Raw genomic sequence first — 21,039 nt, forward strand, 5'->3', positions numbered from 1 at the left:
CTACGGGAACAGGTTTCACTTTGAAAACGCGGGCAAAGCCGCGGGCGGAAAGCTAGTATTCTATAAAGTCTACAGTATGAATGAATGGCATTAAAAATATTTTTAATTATTATTAGTGCCAATATAACGTGATAACTAATAGGTAATGCCCAGCTCGGTGTGGACGTAACATAAAAGTAATTGCCATCTATGATTATCGAGAAAGTAGACCTGGAAAGGAAAACTAGTCTATAGATACTTACAGCTATATTATGCTAATTTAAATCATTATATTGTAAGAAAGAAAATATTGTGATTACGGAAAATATTATGTACTTATCGCTCGTCCTGGCTACGCCTACATTGATCCGGGATAAAAACAAAATAAAGTATAGCCTAGTATAATTATAGTATAGCTTTCCAACCACGGCTTTGTCTGTGCAAAACCACAGAATATATTATAATAGTAGGTATTACGTAAAACTCACAAAATTAGATACTATATTACCTTCCCGGAGAATCAAGCCAATATTCACACAAAAAAAACAAGTAATACCATTAATATAAATAAAGGATTTTCGACTAGAAGATATTTATAGGAAATATCAAAGTTCAAAATTCTAAACTCTTAGGCATGTCCTTCACTGTGGTTCTTGAGATGCTAATTTTTTATACTTTTTTTACTAAATTCTGCTCTTCAACAGGTTTTCTTATATTGAAGAATGTTGACCTATGAGAAGCTTGAATAACTATTTTTTATTCATTATCTAATAAAAAGTTATTGTTAATTTAGCTCAACATAAAAATATCTAATTTCTTTCATGTATTTGAACAGTTTTGCAAAGTGCAATCAAATTAGGTGGACAATTCCGAATGAGCAAATAAGTTTAGATTAGAATAAATAATTTTTTCATGATCATACTCTCATAATTTTAATTATAATTACTATTTTAGTTATATATTTAATTATAAATTTATTTTTTGATAAGTATTCAACATTTTTAGGGATATTAATTTTATAGGATTTTTTCTTATTTATTGTCTTCGTTAATTAATTGAATATTTAAATACTTTTAGTATTTATTTTTCTATGTATTAGATGTAATTATGGACAAGCGTTTTTTATTTTATTTTGTTATTTGTAATTTTAGGAAGAAAATTTTATAACAGATAAAAAATAATAAATAAAATTATAAATTTCTTAGTGAAATTTTTATTTTCGTAGAAATGTTCTCTTACTTAATGTATAAAAACAAGCGTAATTACGAATGTTTGATTATAATATTATGTAACTAGATTTTCGCCCGCGGCTTTGCCTGCATAATTTGTGTGAAGTGGTTTAATAGGATCGAGTTCCTCTGAGCGACACATGATCTAAGATAAAATAGCATTTCCGCGGAAACTTAAGTAGGAAATGGCTTGTTATGTTTGTATGTCATATGCAGTCACTGATATTATCCTTGCAAAAAATAGCACATTATTAAGCCCTACATTACTTGTCTAAGAAACACTGAACCCTAATTTTTTTCTTAGAAATGATAGGACCGGGCTATATTTTTCGATTAATCTAAGAAAGGATACTAAAACATCACAATTAATTTAAAAAATGCTTAGATTATGAACAAAACGCAACACGTACAGTTTGTCAATATGCATCACTACATAGTATAAAACAAAGTCGCTTTCTCTGTCCCTATGTCCCTTTGTATCCAAGCTTTGTGTGCTTAAATCTTTAAAATTACGCAACGGATTTTGATGCGGTTTTTTTAATAGATAGAGTGATTCAAGAGGAAGGTTTTAATATATAATTTATTAGGTTTGAGACAAAGCGGGCAAAGCCGCGGGCGGTTAGCTAGTATTATAATATAAAAATATAATATGGAATATTTTGCATTTCTAATATTTTTCTTTTTAAAATAATGTATTAATTATATACTTTTTTAAGCGCGAATACAAAGGGATTGAACCCAAGACCTCTCGGTTTAATGTACTACCTTATAAATAAAAACTGTGTCAATAGTATTGTCTTTTTGAGCGGAAAAGCGTAGTACAAGCAATATCCGGTCTTTCGGCCAATAGAACTCAAGGATCATCGGCGGCAATATCCGTTTTAATTTATATTTGTTTATTGTTCGCTTTAATTAAAATGTCTAGCTCAATAAAGATGCGAATTTAACAATGTTTATCGTGAGTAAGGCTTTGTCTTAGTTTAAAATTGTGCATTATTAAATTTAAACTGGAATAACTACTTATTGTTCAAGCTTAGATAACTTATAAAATAATAATTTTAAGAGAATCATAGCAAATTTAAGTATTTAGGTATTCCAGGCTTCTTCACCACCATTAAAAAAGAGGAGTAGGTTTTACTATAGTAGTTTCATCTATTAAGATAAATTTATGTGGTTTTTTTTTTGTTGCAGTAGTGACGGTGAATATTCATCCACCGGCTACAATATGAGTAACAGTAGAAAGTAAGTAATTAATTAAGTTTTTAAAAATTAAGTATTTATTAAATGTATAAAATAGTTTCAAAATCGCTACAGTCGTTCAACAACAGATGTGCCAATTGGGATGGTTTTCCAAATACTTGCTAAAAAATCTTCATAAACTTCCCTTTTTCAATCGAGTTAAAAAAAATGAGGATTTTTTTTATATGTTTTTCTTTGGTTAGTTGCTTCCGATTTTTATCCTATTTTAATTTTTTCCAATTTTGACCATTTGAAGACGGTTCCGATTTTTGGTAAAAAATATTATTTAAATGAATATTGAATAACTAATCCAACCAGATAGATAATATGTAAATGTATTTTATTAACCGACTTCAAAAAAAAAGGAGGAGGTTATCAATTCGGCCGGTATATTTTTTTTTTTTTATGTATGTACACCGATTACTCCGAGGTTTCTGAACCGATTTACGTGATTCTTTTTTTGTTCGATGCGGGATGGTGTCGAATTGGTCCCATAAAAATTTTATTCGGATAGGCCCAGTAGTTTTTATTTTATGAGCATTTTTGTCTGTAGGTATTTGTAAATTTTGCAAGTGCAAGTTTGAAGTCGGTTGTTTTTAACGCAGTTATCACTTGTCGTGATTCACCTACTACTTATTAAAATCTAAAGATGTACCTAGTTAATGAGTTACAAGTGTTCAATTACGTGCCCATTTAGTTTAGAACGTGCATATATGTAAATAACTTTATCTATGATATGAGCTGTCAGTTATACAGTATGTTAAAATATAGATATATATACATATAATAAAAATGAATCGCCACACGTTGCTAAGCATAATACTTGAGAACGGCTCGACTAATTCGGCTAATTTGTTTTTAACGTTTTGGATGAGGCCCTATGAATTTTCTTATGACAAGAAAACACGAAAAAATTGGGCAGAGTAAAGTCTAGAGCAGTGTAATAACTAGTCTAATATAATAACACAACCACAGCACAACAGATAATTATCATCTAGCTTTTAAATAGCGAATGGCAGCATCTTAGTTCGCTTAGGGCCGATTTTTCAATCCTTAGTTAGAACTTATTTATCGAATATCGTATTAAACAACCATTTTAAAAATGTGTACTTGCCCACTGTTTGACAGTTTTTACACAGGTTTTTAGGTGACATTTGTATATTATTGTGTAATACTTTATTGGACGGATAAGATTTAACCAAGGATTGAAACATCAGCCCTTAGAAAAATAGCATTTATTTAATCTTATTTTTATAACGTCCACTAGAAGATAATATATTGTATTGTAACTAACATTTGCTGTGTGAAGTCTCTCGGAAGCAGCCGCATGAAATATAAGGAAATCATAAGCTTTAAAAATTATGTTTTCAGAGAAACTATGAGACCCATATACCCATATAGTGAGTGATTTCCCTCTAACACTATAAAACATATTTTATCAAAGTACTTATTGTTTTTCTCTGAATAAATACTGCTTCTTGAAATTATATGTTTATTGAAATGCAAAGGTAAACTAGCTGTTCTGGCAAACGTAGTTCTGCCAAACTCTTGTCACTTATTAGGGGTATGAAAAATCGTCGGGTCCGATTCTTAGACTTACCCGATGTATACAGAAAATTTTATTAGAATAGGTCAAGCCGTTTCCGAGGAGTTTAACTTCAAACAACACATGAGAATTCGATATTATATTAGAATAGCTGTTCCGGCAAAGGTTGTTCTGCTTTACTATAATCACTTAGGGGAATGACAAATAGATGTGGTCCTCTTACTCGATTTACACAGAAAATTTTGTGGGAATAGGTCAAGCCGTTTCCGAGGAGTTTAACTTCAAATACCGCGATATGAGAATTCTATATTATATTAGACTAGCTGTTCCGGAAAACGTAGATCTGCCTTATTCTTATCAGTTAGGGTTATGAAAAATCGTTGTGGTCCGATTCTTAGACCTATCTGATATATACAGAAAATTTTATGAGAATAGGTCAAGCAGTTTCCGAGGACTAGCTGACTAGCTTTCCGCCTTTCTCTTGAATCACTCTATCTATGAAAAAACCGCATCTAAATCCGTTGCGTAGTTTTAAAGAGTTAATAAAATTATAGGCCCCTATATTAACAAAATTAGGGACAGAGAAAGCGACTTTGTTTTATACTATGTGAAGCCCCGTGTCCCCTAGTGGGGTAAGGGGCAGATGCATTATTCATACATAAGTTTTACTGATCTATACTGATATTATAAAGCTGAAGAGTTTGTTTGCTTGAACGCGCTAATCTAAGGAACTACTGGTCCGATTTGAAAAATTCTTTCGGTGTCAGATTGTCCATTCATCGAGGAAGGCTCTAGGCTATATATCATCACGCTAAGACCAACAGCAGCGGACCCACGCGGGTGAAACTGCGGAGCGCAGCTAGTCTATTATATATCTATCTGCCCCCCTAGCCAAGTGGCTTTCTGTTAGCGTAGCGTTCAATAGAATAGTCAATAGACTACGAATGTATGAGAATGACGTAAGCTGTAGATAAACGTATCTACAGCTGATATAATGTAGTGCGTGAGAAACAATTTCCACACTGGCTCTAGTATACATTCACTATTATATGTATATTCACTATTATATGCTAAAAGCGGTGTGTTTGATAAACATTGGCAATCGAACACCGACGTGTCGCCTGTGACCGCGAATGTTATTGTATTCAATAAACAGATTTAATTATGTATTTCTATTTGAATTATCGTCATTTCTCAGTGTGTAAATATGTATGATATTGGTCGTGAAATTATTGATGTGGTTATAATGTTGGATTCTCAGTGAATAGAAACAAGTGTACTATAAAAACAAATGATTAATTTCAATTAGAAATTAAAGATTTTAAACGCGATTTATTCATTTAAAACAATTCATTATTTTTCTGATGTTTCACACAATATGTTTATTTCTCCGGAGACAAACACTAGAAATTACTATTTTCAGATGAAGTACAAAGTGGTCGTGTTAATAAATTATTAGGTACTTAAATGTTAAAAAACCTTTTTAAGTGTTGAACTAAAAAACACTATCATTTAAAAATTTATCTCGCACTTGACTCGGTCGACCAGTTAACTACCTACCTAATGCTTTTAATATAATTTTAAGCGTTGACGTAATTTTTCTAACATTTAACATTTATTTCATGCGATTTAAATTTTATCTAATTATCTTACTAAACCAGTTTTATTTTCTTTGCAACAAAGGATCTGCCGGACAGTCTCGAACATGTATACAAACACCAAACACAATGGTGTCTTATCTGTATAAATATTTTAACATCCAAATAATTGTGTTTCTTAGTTAGGTGACGTGTTTTTTGCACATTCAGTCATATTTACACATTTTATTAATGATCAAGTCGAAGTTCTTTACTGGAACCCGCTAGTCCCTGGAATTAAATATATTATAACATAGTTTTATAGTCGTAACTAGCTGCGCTCCGCGGTTTTACCCGCAGTGCTCCGCTCCTATTGGTCTTAGCGAGATGATATATAACCTATAGCCTTTCTGAATCAATGGGCTATCTAACACCGAAAGAATTTTTCAAATCGCACCAGTAGTTCCCGAGATTAGCGCGTTCAAACAAACAAACTCTTCAGCTTTATAATATTAGTATAGTATAGTATAGATAAGGAAAATACCCAGCTTTCAATGACGCTCTGTTGAATTGTCTCATTACACCCATTACCGAGTTGACAATTCATTTGGACAATAACGATGCACGCTTAATTTAACACACACATTGTTATGGGTAAACAATCTAACTGGAAGTAAACATGAACACCCTAACTAAATCATTTAATTGTAAATAGACAGTTTATGTTATTATTGTTATAACTATCTTTATTTTTTTTTTATTTTCATATTACAGTATACATTGTACGGCTTATTCAATGATCAGATGAGATACATCCATACTTACTAATATTATAAATACGAAAGTAACTCTGTTTGTATGTCTGTTAAACTTAATCACGCCTTAACCAATTTGGATGAAATTTTGGTATAGAGATATTTTGATACCCGAGAAAGGACATAGGGTAGGTTTTATCCCGGAAATCCTACGGGAACGGGAACTATGCGGGTTTTTCTTTCTTCTGCGCGGACGATGCCGCGGGTGGAAAGCTAGTCTTATATAATATACTAGCGGTCCGCCCCGGCTTCGCCCGTGGTACATATTCACGTTTTCTCTACATAAGAACCATCCTCGTACTTCAAGGAATATAATAAAAAAAGAATTATCGAAATCGGTTCAGCCGTTCTCGAGTTATGGAATTACAACGAAAAGTGGCAATATTTATAAATTGAGCACAGGTTACAGATACGAGTGTTTGCTTTATCAAATTCGTTTTATTATGATAAGAAGCCAACGAATGATGTCTTGTTATTATTGTAAGGAGGAAGGCTTTACGATCGTAATGACTCAGCAGTCAATCAACATATTTCTATAAAAGATATTAATTATGGGAATTTTTATCTTAAATATTCTTTGAAATTTCAATAGCGATTAATTTTCTATACGTCATTATTGATGTTTTCCCATTTTTTGTTGACGTTGCGGTTTTGCGAAACATTCGAGGAAAAAAAAATACTATGAGTCGTTCGATAAATTAATTTAATAACGTGATTTTTTCATCGCACATAAAAAAAAAACTTATGAATATTTATTAACTACACTAAAATCATAAAAACGGCACCTTTCCAAGTTATATTTTAAAATGAATTAAAATGAGCGGAGTCATAAAATAATTAACGTTGTAAAATTAAATGAGTTTTATAAAACAAATTGTTTTAGTAGAGCCACAATTTGGCCCGTCTCAGCTTCAGGAATATATCAAAAAAAAAATCGAAACTACAGCGTCAGTATAAAAACTTAACGTTATTAACAAAAAACCCCGAAAAAAGTCAGTTTTGAACTGGGAACACGAGCATAATTATTATCACGACGTAAACCGTAAAATCAACACTTAACAGTATTTCTGTATAACAATATGTTAAGTATCTTCAAGTGTAGTAAGATTTACGACAAACATGATGGAAAAAAATGTTATCAAACTCTTATAACAAAAAACAACAGTGCTTGACGTCTTATTTGTGAAATAATCGATAACTATTAAACATAATGAAAATGGCCCGATTTTTTTGGCGACCAGTGTATTTATAGAAGCTGCTTTTAGAACCAACAATTTCTTATGTACTGCTTAATATTAATAAACAGCATGGAAATAGCATTTAGAAACTAATAATATGAATAAGGAAAACATTGGTTTGTCTTGATACGTTATTGTCAGGAAATTCCGTGTGGTCAACAGATATCACGCCCCATCGATGACTTCTTATACCTAAACTTCTAAAAAGAAAGAAAACTTCTAAAAAGTTAAAAACGTTTTTTTTATTTACACTTTAACACTCTGGTTTCAAAAAACGTTCTATATAATATATTCACGTCAAATCAAACAGAATGTGTAAAAAATTACATAATTATTATTATGTGAGATAAATAGTTGCCCGCCTCCTTGGTACATTGGTTGACGCGTGAGCGTAGCACCGAGAGGTTATGGGTTCGATTCCCGGTGGAGACGAAGAAAAAAAATGTCTCGGTCTGGTAGGACACAGAAGGCTGATCACCTACTTGTCCCTAAAGTAAATCGATCAGTGAAACAGATGTATAATGCATCTGCCCCTGGGGACACGGGACTTCACACTACTTTTTTGAGATTAATAGTGGATTCTCTAAAGACTCAAATAATATTTAGACTCAATAGTTACAAACATAAAAAAAAACTAATAAGAGGTAACCTTTGGGAAGTTGTAGAGTAATCTCTAGATATGAACAGAATTTATTAAATTATTTTACCAATATCCCGACAACAATCTTATTGCACAATAAAAAAGCAGTATACTTATTAGCTATTACATGCCTGACACGTTCATTGCTCATTAAAACCTTCCGCGGGTAATGGCTGATTGTGCACGGATGGCTTGCTTCACTAACATCATGTCATTAGAAAAATCAGGAAAAATCACAGCTCTAACGCGTTAAAAATTACTTTAAAAACACCATATTTTATAGTGCAATTTAAATCACAGCATATACTTAGTTCAATTTTTTAAAGAAACACACAATTCACTAGTCCTTTTTTAATGTAGTTTATAGGTATTTCGATTTAACTTGCAATAAAAAATAAAAATAACTTTTTAAACGAAATATAATTGAGTGTTTCTTTAAAAATCTGAACTATTAAATGCAGTTCCATGATGAGGTAAAAACACATTTGGTTAAGAGTATAAATTAAATCGTATTCATATATCCAAGTTATCCAGTGAAATTAGCATGTTACAAATCCCTTTATTTATTTTCAAAACAAATGATTCGTACCAAGGTTCAACCGTTTTTGCGACTCATAAGGAAAACGCCAAGGTTGGTCGCGCCTTCTAAATTTGCGGTTAAGTTACATTTGGTACTTTAGATTTATTACATATATGATATATTATCTGGATATTACTGTTCACTTGAGTGCCTTATTTGTTAAGTACTTATGTGTGGAATGGTTTGTATTGATTCAGTGTGGTATGCCACTTACGATTTGATATTACTAATTTCAAAGGTCTTAAATGTGTTTCAGGGGGTAGAAAAATGAGTAATTTACTTAAAAAAAAATATTATCTATATTGTGTTAAGCCGCTGTGATGTAAATTTTAGAACAATGTATGTAAATTATGTCAACTATATTATCGTGTATCGTATAAACGACCCGGTACAATGTAAATAGGCTTTTATTTACTAAATTATTTGTATAATTTATATTTCCAATTATTAAAAAAATAAGTTTTTTTTTCACTATAAAGTTCTTTTTTTCTATATTTACTGTACCGCGTAGAGGAGTAACCACCAGAAAAAGTAAAACAAGTTCATAAGTACTACGTTTGCTTTCTCAAACTCAACGAGTTGAGTTAACAATTCTACATATTGTATTGTGACGTAACCACGTGACAAACACACAACATTGCGTGTTATTTGCATACAATTTCTAGGTGTTGACATTGACTTTAATATCATTGAACGAATGCATTGTAATAATACGGTTACGTTCATTTTAAATACGTGAAAAATTTTATGCGTTCCCTTTATATAGAAATATATTAAGTAGCTACGTTTCTTGCGTTAATATTATGCTTCTTAATGTGGTTGTTGTGTATTGGTAAATAAGGTATATTTTGTAAGTTTTTGAAGATAACATTACTAGAAGTACTGAAGCAATTTTCAATAATAAGACGTGTTTATTATGTTTACTTTTGATCGTTTGAACATGTCATCAGTTCGGTTCACTGAATAAAGTAAAGGAAAGCAGTGGGTAGACTATAAAATCGTCATATGTAAATTCGATAATGACCTCGATTGTATTGTAAACAACAACAACTGAAAATGTGTTAATATTCCATGTACAAGACACGAACACATCAACATTATGTATGCCATGGAACTCGAATACTTTTTATTTAGACTATCAAACGGCACTTTGTATTTAAATTTAAATGTTATTTTTATTTAAATTCTGGATAAGATTCTAAACGCCATAAAATAACAGAAAATTTACCTTTAAATAGTTTCCCTGCATTAGAGTGTAATATTTATATTCTCAATTCTATGTCTGCAGTAAACAGTCTAAACTACCATTACGCATCTTCAAAATAATTCGCGGATGCATATTTTTAAACCTATTAACCTTTACCCTACTGTAAAATCTAGTATTAGCTATTTCCTATCATTATTATATTTATTTCAAGACTAGTTTGATGTGCTAGGAGGTAATATTATAGTAATGAAATAAACATGAGATCCGAGTATCCTTTACATCTGAGTCCATAATATAGTTCTATGGGTTTCGGACTTTTCCTTATAGCATATTGGTGAATGTACTTTTATAACGTTATTTATTACGAAAGCTATTTCTACAGTTCGTGGGTTTATCGTCGGAACATACGGATGTGTGTTAAGAAACATTATAATATACTGGTTTCTTAGTTATCGAATAGATTTGCATAATTGTTTACTATGAGGTCAGTAACCTTTCATAACGGTTGCCGGGACTCGGTGTCCTATACCGTTCGCGTTATTGCGTTAACGTTATTTTAACAATCTATTGTTATAAATAACTGTTATGAATTTGACGTGAATGTCATTAGTAGCCTTGGATCAGATGGAAGCGATCAGCTGACTGTTTATATGTGTGTTTTGTTAGAAGTTGTATTGTTTTTGGATGAAACAGTTTGCGTAATTTTTAATTTATGTTATCTTGCGTTATTTCATAGGTACGTGACTTCTTGAATAAAATATAATTATGCGTCATTTGCTAGAATGTCTAAAATCAACACGCAAACGAAGTCTCGGGCGGAAGCTAGTGTTATGTAATCAAATTAGGCCTGACATTGGCGAATATTCGAGTTATCCGTTTAGCGGCGCCAAGTTATGTAAAAAAATGACCGCCTTTTTTGCTTCGATTGTAAATACGCGCGTACTCAATGTGTTACACAATAATTGAATAAGTTATCTGTGAAAGTTGCTTTCATTTGTTTTGGTGTGTTTATTTCCGGTGTATTTAGTTATATTCAATAATTTAATAGTGTCAAATGTTAATCTTTAATCTATATACCTCCTTAAGAGATTAAAATTTTGTATAATATCGTTTATTAGTAGGTATATTACAGTCATTTATTTAGAGTGTTGACGTTAAATTTTTAATGTCAAATAAAATTTCTTAAAATGTAATTGATAAAACTCGTATAAATATATCCCTAACTGTAACAAAATACTACAATATTATTATAATTATGTGCACTCGCCTTATAAAAATAAACAAATAAATAAATTAGGATACGTTATATGTATGGTAATCTTTGTAACTGTTACATTGATGCGATCCGTACTAACGATACCTTTATATTAATATACCTGAGCCCTAAGTACTAAGAACTGACCTGAGCATACAGTCAAAAGTAAGAGTCCCATGACGTATACAATACGGTCAAGTGGGGTTGTTGACCCTGGTGACGATGAACCTGAACCGGTTGGCTCTAAAAAATGCTAACCAACGAGACGCTGTAATGCACATCTAGTCGGTTATGCAACTGGCATAAATAGAGACACTACTATTTTATATAGGTATCTGTTACCTAGAACAGTGGTGGTTCAGTGGTGAGAACCTCGGAGTTCAATAAGGCGGGGGTTCGACACCAGGCGAGCGTGTAGGAAATAAAATGATTTTTCAATTTATTCCGCATCACTCGAACGGTGAAGGAAAACATTGTGAGGAAACTGACATGTCGAAGAATCTAAAAAGTTCGACGTCATAATTATGAGCTGCGCCAACCCGCACTTGCCCAACGTGGTTGATCTGAACCTACATAGGAGGCTCGTATCCCAATAGTGGGAAAGTATATGCGCTCATGATCGGGATGCAGGTATCTATTACCAAATTGACATTTGACCGCCTCCTTGGTTCAGTGGTTAACGCGTGAGCATAGAACCGGAAGGTCCTGGGTTTGTACCCGGTGGACACGAAAAAAATATCTATTTGGCAGGACAGCAGGCTGATGAAAATTGCCCCTAAAGAAAATTGATCAATGAAACAGATGAATGCATCTGATAGCCCACTAGGGGCACAATTGCCAATCAAATACATATCGACTGATTACCAGCACTTACAAATCAAATGGTTGCACAATTAAGTTCTATGAATACTTAGAAACATATGTTTTATGAACACAATGAATGCAATACGCAAATAAGTAGCTTACAAAATATGTTGGTGCAAGTTAAAGCGGCACGTGTAAACAAAATTGATTCCACGCAAGTATGTGCAATGTATGGTTTACTATCTAGTTGTAATACACATGGGTAATGAATAATATTGTTTAGTTAGCTAGGATTTAAAGCTTCAATGTAGGAAGCTGGAAGATAATATTTAAGGTCTCAGCACACATATGGGATCGGAAAGGGATCGTAACCGTAACGCCTTTCGCCTCGCTGTCAACCAGGCGTCAACCTACCGTATGCACGTGACGAAAGCGTATCAGCAGCGCCTGCACGTCAACTCGGCTACGGCTAGGCGACACCGGCGTTACGCCTAAAAACGGTAACTACGGCAAGTCGTAGCAGGCAGACACGTAAGCGCGTGGACGGAGAGACGTAAGCGCGGGACGGAGAGACGTAAGCGCGGGGACGATGAGCCGTTAGCGCTGGAATTGCAAGTTCGGAGCCTGTTCCGAGGCGAGGCGATTACGTTACTATTCCGATTAGTGTGCGTTGCAGTAGGGAGTTTAATACAAACCATTCTGAACGGCTCGAGGCGATATACGGTTACGATCCCTTTCCGATCCCATATGTGTGCCGAGACCCTTACGCGTCTTAAATGGTTGTCATTTATAGGGTTAATCGTTTTTACTGTATTTTTTAGAAGAGATTTTTTATAATTCAAGGCGTCACTACAGCTCAATTAGCCGTAGGTAACTAAAAAAATAAAGACTACTGTTACTGTTCGCTTATTACCTACTATGAGTACAAAATATATAATAGTGCTATAACTACAAATATATTCAAATAAAACAATTGTAAATTCTTAGCTTCACTACTGGCTGCGATAATAGCAGACAAACAATCAAATCCAAATCTATGTTCGAGACAACTGTACCTATCTATGAACCCGTATATATACCCGTATAAATCCTCAAAAAAATCCATTAAAACAACTTTATGTTAATCATTTTAAAGCAACACATATACGAGTTTAAAGTGACTCCCCTGCGCAGTTCCCTCCGAGGGTTGAAAAGCACTCTAAACAACATAAAGTTATGGAGGTCGAGGGTTCAAGATCAGGTATGCGTGAGGATTTAATGAAATTATGACCAGAACCCGTGACTACGCGACACGTGCTTCGTAAAAACCAATTTATCGACAGGGTTGTTTACGTTAGATTTACATGTTATTTACACAGATATTTCAGCACTATAGGTACACACTACACATTTTAATTTTGTTTAAAGTCGTCTTATAAATTGAGTGATAACATTTTCTGTTGTTTTAATAATGCTTTAAGCGTTTTACAATTTGAACATTAGCTGATAATCTTTCGAGATTATGTGAGACTTTAGAGGTCATAGGATACAAATACAAAAAATTCGGTAATAAGACAAGACCGTTCTTATTGCCCATAAGGAAAAATGCTGTGTTAAAAAATGAAGAATCGACATCTTTATTTGGTAACAAATCTTCCAGTTTTATGTCTTTGATTGTATTTAACCGGCATCGAAACGTTACATCACCGTTTACTGATCGAATAAAGAGATAAAGTTATTAAATTTATATTTTTGAAGTCATCAGAGCCTGATGAAATCGTGCATATTATAGAAACATAACATATAAGATACCGCCAACGGCATCGGCCGCTTTGTCTTCAAGCCAATAAATTATATACTATAACCTTCCTCTTGAATCACTCTATCTATTAAAAAAAACCGCATCAAAATCCGTTGCGTAGTTTTAAAGATTTAAGCATACATAGGTACATAGGCACAGAGAAAGTGACTTTGTTTTATACTATGTAGTGATTACAGCTTTTGATTATTAATATTAACAGAAGTAGATTCAGAATTGCTTTAAAATAACAAGTGATAACTGCGTTAAAAACAACCGACTTCAAACTTGCACTTGCAAAATTTACAAATACCTACAGACAAAAATGCTCATAAAATAAAAACTACTGGGCCTATCCGAATAAAATTTTTATGGGACCAATTCGACACCATCCCGCATCGAAAAAAAAAAGAATCACGTAAATCTGTTCAGAAACCTCGGAGTAATCGGTGTACATACATAAAAAAACATACCAGCCGAATTGATAACCTCCTCCTTTTTTTTGAAGTCGGTTAAAAAGATTTTAAAGTCAAACATTTAGCCCTGGCTTCAATATATTTTATTTTGTAGATTAGTTTGCGTTTGTAGAGGTAATGTCCACTTTTATCACAGAATGGACATAAAAATGGCACATTACATCACGCAATGCTGCATTTTTCAGGTTTTTTTTTTAATTTAATAAACTATGAATAAACTAGAATAACCGTTTGGTACCTTTTACATTTTACACGTGCACGACTTCTAAATCCTTGACTTCAAAAATATGTGTGAATGACGTCAGGCTTTGTTCATGTTTTCATTGGATTAAAATCTATTTTGTTTTAATTAATAAACTATGCAGATTAACAATGTCGTGTATATTTAAAAAGCCGCGCTTTTTGCTCTTTATTTTAAGAATAAACCATCAAGCACATATTATAATCTCTTATTAGAAAGAAATAAAATACGTTTATCACGGACACACACATAAAAAAGATAGAATATAGTTATCACCTTCGCCCGCGTTTTAAGAAAAAAAGCCGCATAGTTTCCTTTCCCGTGGGATTTCCGGCATAAAACCTACGTGTTAATCCAAGTTACCCTCTATATGTGTGCTAAATTTAATTGTAATCAGTTCAGTAGTATTTGCGTGAAAGAGGAACAAACACACACATACACATCCTGTGAGGATGTGTATGGTTATAATATTATAGTAGGATGGACACATAAAAAATAGTTCATAGTTATTTATTAATTATTGGTATTTAACAAAACACTCTTATCACGTACATTCAGAGCCCTGCAGCTGTATGATACGGGGATTCAATTAGCAGAGGATTATATTTTAATAGCCCTTAGACCTTTAAGTGTATCGACGCGAATTAATTACGTAACTAAGCCGGTGCAAAGCTTTGTCACATTGTTTATTTGTTATGCAACTTTTTCTATATCTTGTTATAAATTTCTGAAGCTTTTGTTGTTATTGATTGGTTATGTATCAAATAGTATACAGTAAGTATTTTAGTTGTTTGTGATTGGAGATCTCTCATCATATTGGGTTTCTAATTAAATTTTTATGTTATGTTTATAGATAATTGAATATATCATCTTTATTCTATAACAATAATCCTATAATTCCTTCTTAATTAAATCCGTAATTGTTATAAAACCGTTAGGTACCCATTTTAGTTTAATTTCCATTGCTATGCTTAAACTAGCTTACTGCCCGCGGCTTCGCCCGCTTTATCTTAAACCTAATAAATTAGGTATATACTAAAACCTTCCTTTTGAATCACTCTATCTATTAAAAAAACCGCATCAAAATCCGTTGCGTAGTTTTAAAGATTTAAGCATACAAAGGGACATAGGGATTAGGGACAGAGAAAGCGACTTTGTTTTATACTATGTAGTGATTTTCAATGAATAAACCAGACCGGTAAATCAACATAACACAGGTAGGTAAATTAGGAAAAAACACTATCGATCGAATATAACATTATTATTTATTATATATAACATTATTATTTATTATAATGCAATATGATAGAAATTTACATTACTTAGCGATAAGAAGGCCGTGAAATAAATTCCTATACAAATGACATTTTGTTAAAACAATATTATAATATACGTATTTATTTTACTACATTCGTCACGTGTTTGATTTCAAATAAATTGACAACATGTCAAAATTTTACGATATATGTAGGTAATTATTTTTTATTTTAATCAAAACTACTTAGATCTTTAAGATGCCTACAGATCAACTACAGACTAACCTACCTAATACCTATATTTTTGTTTTTTTCTAGTAAGTATAGTTAGTCATTTTAATTGGCAACATTTGACAGCTCAACAAAATTTAACAACGCGGATGTCATCACATCATTTTTTGTTTTCATTTTAAATCCCAATAATGGGAAAAAAGAATATTTTTCTGTAAACGAAATTGCAAAATAAAGAAACAGTTTTTTTTATTTCGTGGGCTTATAAAAAATGAAATGTCAATAATGTTAATAATTATCATCTATAATTACTACAAATTTATAAAAAAAAATCACGGCTAAAACAAGGATAAAACGTAAGGTAGGTACGCATAGCAATACAAAAGCGGCTTCTAGTTATACTACCTCTTGTTACTAATACCACAGAATACATAATAGTAGCTAAACGCTACAGAACGGACACTCTCCGCCTCCCGCCAAAATTAAACACTTACCTCACCCCGCACGATCAGACATGTTATGGTACCCATTTCCCCGCAAGGACGATACCAACGCAACGAAGATTGACAACATTAATCAAATTGACTTAAAGCAATTTTATTATTTTGGATTTGTGATTATCGTTTTTCGTAGAAAATGGTTAGATATTGTGCTGTTTACGGATGTATTTCATCAGAAAAACGCGAATTTTTTTTTACGCTAGTCACAAATGTGCCAACCATAAAGAGTTTACACACACATTTGCAGTCTCTACAGTGTGACTGTCAAAACTATAATTTTGTATGGAGTGTCCGGGGTGTGCTAATACTATACAAAACATACTGATAATGTTGCCACCTAGATTTTCTAAAAAGGGCTGGTCAGCATTCTGAAAAGGGCTAGAAAGCCTACAACTTCTTCAAAGCGGTGTAACCGCCAGAACGCTTAAAAGTGATATTTGTTATTGTTCAATTACAATTTTGTATTATAATTATTTACAAAATTCATTATTCATTATTCGAATTCGAGTAGGTATATTGATTGGTTGACTAAACTTTATTAGCTAATCACAACGCGCAGCTCGAAAAAAGTCCTCTTTTGGCATGATAAATTTATTATTAGCAAAATATTACAAAATCGGCCCAAATTGTGAGCCATGCCTATTTGTGAATTCCCGAAAAAGGGCTAGATTTAGCCCAAAAAGGGACAACATTGATTAGGACTGATAGCAAAGCAACACAATAACTCAGGGGTGAGCAAATAATGGTAGAAGAAGAATTTAGTCACATATAAACTTACATTTTTAGTTGCCATAACAATTAATGGTAATTACTTATAAATATTTTATCTTTATTACCCATAACTAAAGCATAAAACTAATATTAACTACGGTGATTTTAAGGTTATTGAACCTAGAACAACTTCCATGTAAAATATATTTAACTTGAGAAAAATATTTTAATTTTATAAAAAAACCTTAAAAACCTCGGCAAAATATATTCTCTATTTAATCTATTTAAGTTCAAAAGTATCGCCGGTTCTTGAATGTAGGTAATAAAACGCAAATAAAATAACCCAAATAAAAAAAATATATATCGAAGTTTAAACCCTTTGCAAACATTTGTTAAAATTAAAAAAAAGTATTCGAATATGGAATGTCCTAACATTCGAATTTCTTTCTTGCAACAGATAAAAAAGCAACAACGTTCAAACAAAAAAAGAATATTATTTTCTTTAAACATTCATTTCCGCTCTGATCCCTTCAAACGGGAAAGCAGCTTAAAAAATTATAAATAATAAAACTTGACTGCGGGCTGCGATAGCGGGATTTACATTTTGGAGGGATAATAGACCCTTTTGAATTGATTCAAGAAAAACTTGAATGACTATGATGTCCCAGCGGGATTTTGTGAACGCGCCTAATTCTGTATTCCATTTTCAAACTTGTGGCGGGAAAACTATAATTACCTATTGTCATTACCTACCGCATGGCGCATTTGTTGAAGTGAAAGCGAGAAAGAAGGGTGAAGTTTGAAGTTGTGTAGATTTTGAATAAAAATGCGTCTAGAAGTTGTTGTTACTAGTAGTCTTCAAGAAATTTGTATTGTGTATGTGTTTTGTGTGAAATGGTTTGGAAATATGGGCAATATTATCTCACTTCCTACATCAATAACTACATTGCAGCGATATCACAATAGGTAAGAGATTTGTAGTTAGGTAGTAGTTAGGTATATCATTATTATTCTTTAACAATAATCAGATATAAGAACTAGCACTCAGATGTTTTTTATTTTATACATAATTTTCAATCTAAAACGTTAAATTTTGTATCTAATTAACAATGAATGAAAAAAAAAATGAAAAATGCGCGGCAACGACGCGACGCGACAGAGTGGCGCCAAAATGTTTTAACTTTTAAAGTCGAAGTAAATACTAAATAGTTTTAATTCGCTGTGTTAGTGTAGGTATTACCTATTTCTATTTTGATTACAGAAGAAAGGATGCTTTGATGTGTTTCTTTAATTATTTATAACGTACATTCTTGACATTTTTACAATCTTTACGGGCGAGACCCCACCAAGACAGAATAGCTTGGTTCTTCTAAATTCTAGGTATATCTGAATGTTTGATAATATGAAGACTATATTTTTTTGGTCTAAATATTATTTTATGACATTTAGAATATAAATATTGAAGTAGGTAGGTAGTTAATTATAGTCATATAACTCAGCCCCCGGAATCAGAGACACAATAGAAAATCTATTGTGACGTGGCCCGATCGGGCCGCTCGTGGCTCAATGGGTTAACGAAATTTCTTTGTTCGCAGGCCTTCGTTCTGGGGGCAGCGGACGAAGCTGGAGAAGCGGCTGATGCTGGCCGTGGCGGTGGTGGCCGTGCTGGCTGTGGCCTTCCTCGCGGCCTTCATCACCACGGTCATGCTGAAGAAGTCTACCAATATTAATGGTAAGTTTTATGGATAAGTAACTTATGACGCGCGGTTTCGTTCGTAATTGTGTTTTTGATTTTTTTAATGTTCCCGTGGGAATAGTATTGAAATGAATAGTTTTTTTAAGAGATATTTTTTTAGTTGCCTTTGTATACCTACGTCCTACATATTTAAGCTTTTTAATATTCTCGTTAGCTTGCCGCAGCTTTGCGTTTATACATATAAGTAAAACACAGAAATATACCTTCCTTTAAATCTTTTCCTTACAATAATAGTACAGTTTCTTACCATACAATATCGCATTACTATCTATATCTAGCTAAATATATTTTGATAAGGTATATTCACGTAGGTAGCACAACAGCCTGTGTATAAAGGACCGGTTAATAGTAAACTATAGGAGATATATCCAATATTATTATCTCAATTTACAATAGAGCCAGTCGTGCCAAATCTTATACAAACCGTCGCCATGTTGTCACTTCAGTCTGTAACGTGATAATAATACGTGATATTACTAAGTGATTGTTTACACAATATAAACCTTATGCCTTTGGTAATACGATGTTTTGTGTAGACGGGTTTTGGCTCCTTGAAGGAATATGTAATGAGAGAAATTGTTTTACTTGTTGCTCCATGTCAAGGTTACGAAAAACTGTGTGAACATTTATTTCAATTAGATTTGTAAGTTCTGTTTGAATAAGAATAATAGTTTCAATAGAAAATGTTATATCGACCAGTATAACTAGACCTCTCACTGTAATACAGTCACAAAGTAAATTGAGACGGAGTCAGTGACATTTTATTTTACATAGGTGAAAAAGGTGAATAAATATAAAAAAAATATATTTTACTAAGAATCTATTTATTGTCTTACACCTAAAATAATACATATATTTTACATGTACATGATACTTTAAACACGTATTTCTCTAGAGAAAAAATAGCAACCAACACAACAATTATAATTAGGTACCTATCACCTATCACAACACGAAACTACGATACGATTTTCTTAAACTTGTAACGTTATCACTATTACATTATTGTAACGTTATTACAAAACTATCGACCTTGCTACACTCCGTCACGGAGTCATGAACTCAGAACAATTCGGTGACAAAATTCAGCACATGATTCAATAAAGATCACGAAATATTTTGCAAGGTACTATTGCTAGTGGAGAATATAATTATCCACACCTTATTGTTAGCATGAAGGCATTATTATATGGATACTTTAAGTGTCATTGTTAATTTTATTTTATCAACTACTGCGCTCCGCGGTTTCAACCGCGTGGCTCCGCTCCTGTTGGTCTTAGCGTGATGATATATATAGCCTATAACCTTCCTTGATGAATGGGCTATTTAACACCGAAACAATTTTTCAAATCGGACCAGTAGTTCCTGAGATTAGCGCGTTCAAACAAACAAACAAATTCTTCAGCTTTATAATATTAGTATAGATTAAACAACCTTAAGAAAATATTTATGGTAGCTGAAATATAGATACATAGCACATAATTATACAAAGTCTGTATCAGAATTAGTTTATTTGTTTGTATTTACTTTTTCCTTTAATTATGTCACAGAAATTGATGACCCAAACTGATTTGAATGTCTATCATTGTTTGGGTCGTGTTTGTACACAGTGCATAGTATTGACATACCTACTTTGTAATTGTTTTTAGATAAGCACCTTCCATGTTTATTACCCATGAAGTATAATCAGATTACTATCTCTTCCATCCACCTGAAAACTTTATTTACAGAAATGGTTTAATGATATGTTTGTACACAATGCCATTGTTGACATACCTACCACCCTTTTTTAAATCTTTGGGCTTCGATCATCCATGAACTATAATAATCAGATAATTATGTACTATCTCTTTATTTCACATCGAAAAAAACTACTCGTATAAACAACATCTACACTAATATTATAAAGAGGATAACTTTGTTTGTTTGTTTGATTGTAATGAATAGACTCCTAAACTACTGGACCGATTTTAAAAATTCTT

At 32.5% G+C, this 21,039-nt stretch overlaps 1 protein-coding gene across 1 annotated transcript in view; it reads left to right on the top strand.

Annotated features, from left to right (window-relative positions):
• Positions 1–21,039, top strand: part of LOC123705059 (neprilysin-2) — a 59,772-nt gene that overhangs the window by 15,359 nt on the left and 23,374 nt on the right. Inside the window, exons 2-3 of the mRNA XM_045653631.1 lie at positions 2,400–2,450; positions 18,897–19,033. Of these exons, the coding sequence (XP_045509587.1) occupies positions 2,400–2,450; positions 18,897–19,033 (188 nt within the window). The remainder of the gene's footprint in view (positions 1–2,399; positions 2,451–18,896; positions 19,034–21,039) is intronic.

Source organism: Colias croceus, chromosome Z (genome assembly GCF_905220415.1).
Source record: "Colias croceus chromosome Z, ilColCroc2.1".
Taxonomy (NCBI): Eukaryota; Metazoa; Arthropoda; class Insecta; order Lepidoptera; family Pieridae; genus Colias; species Colias croceus.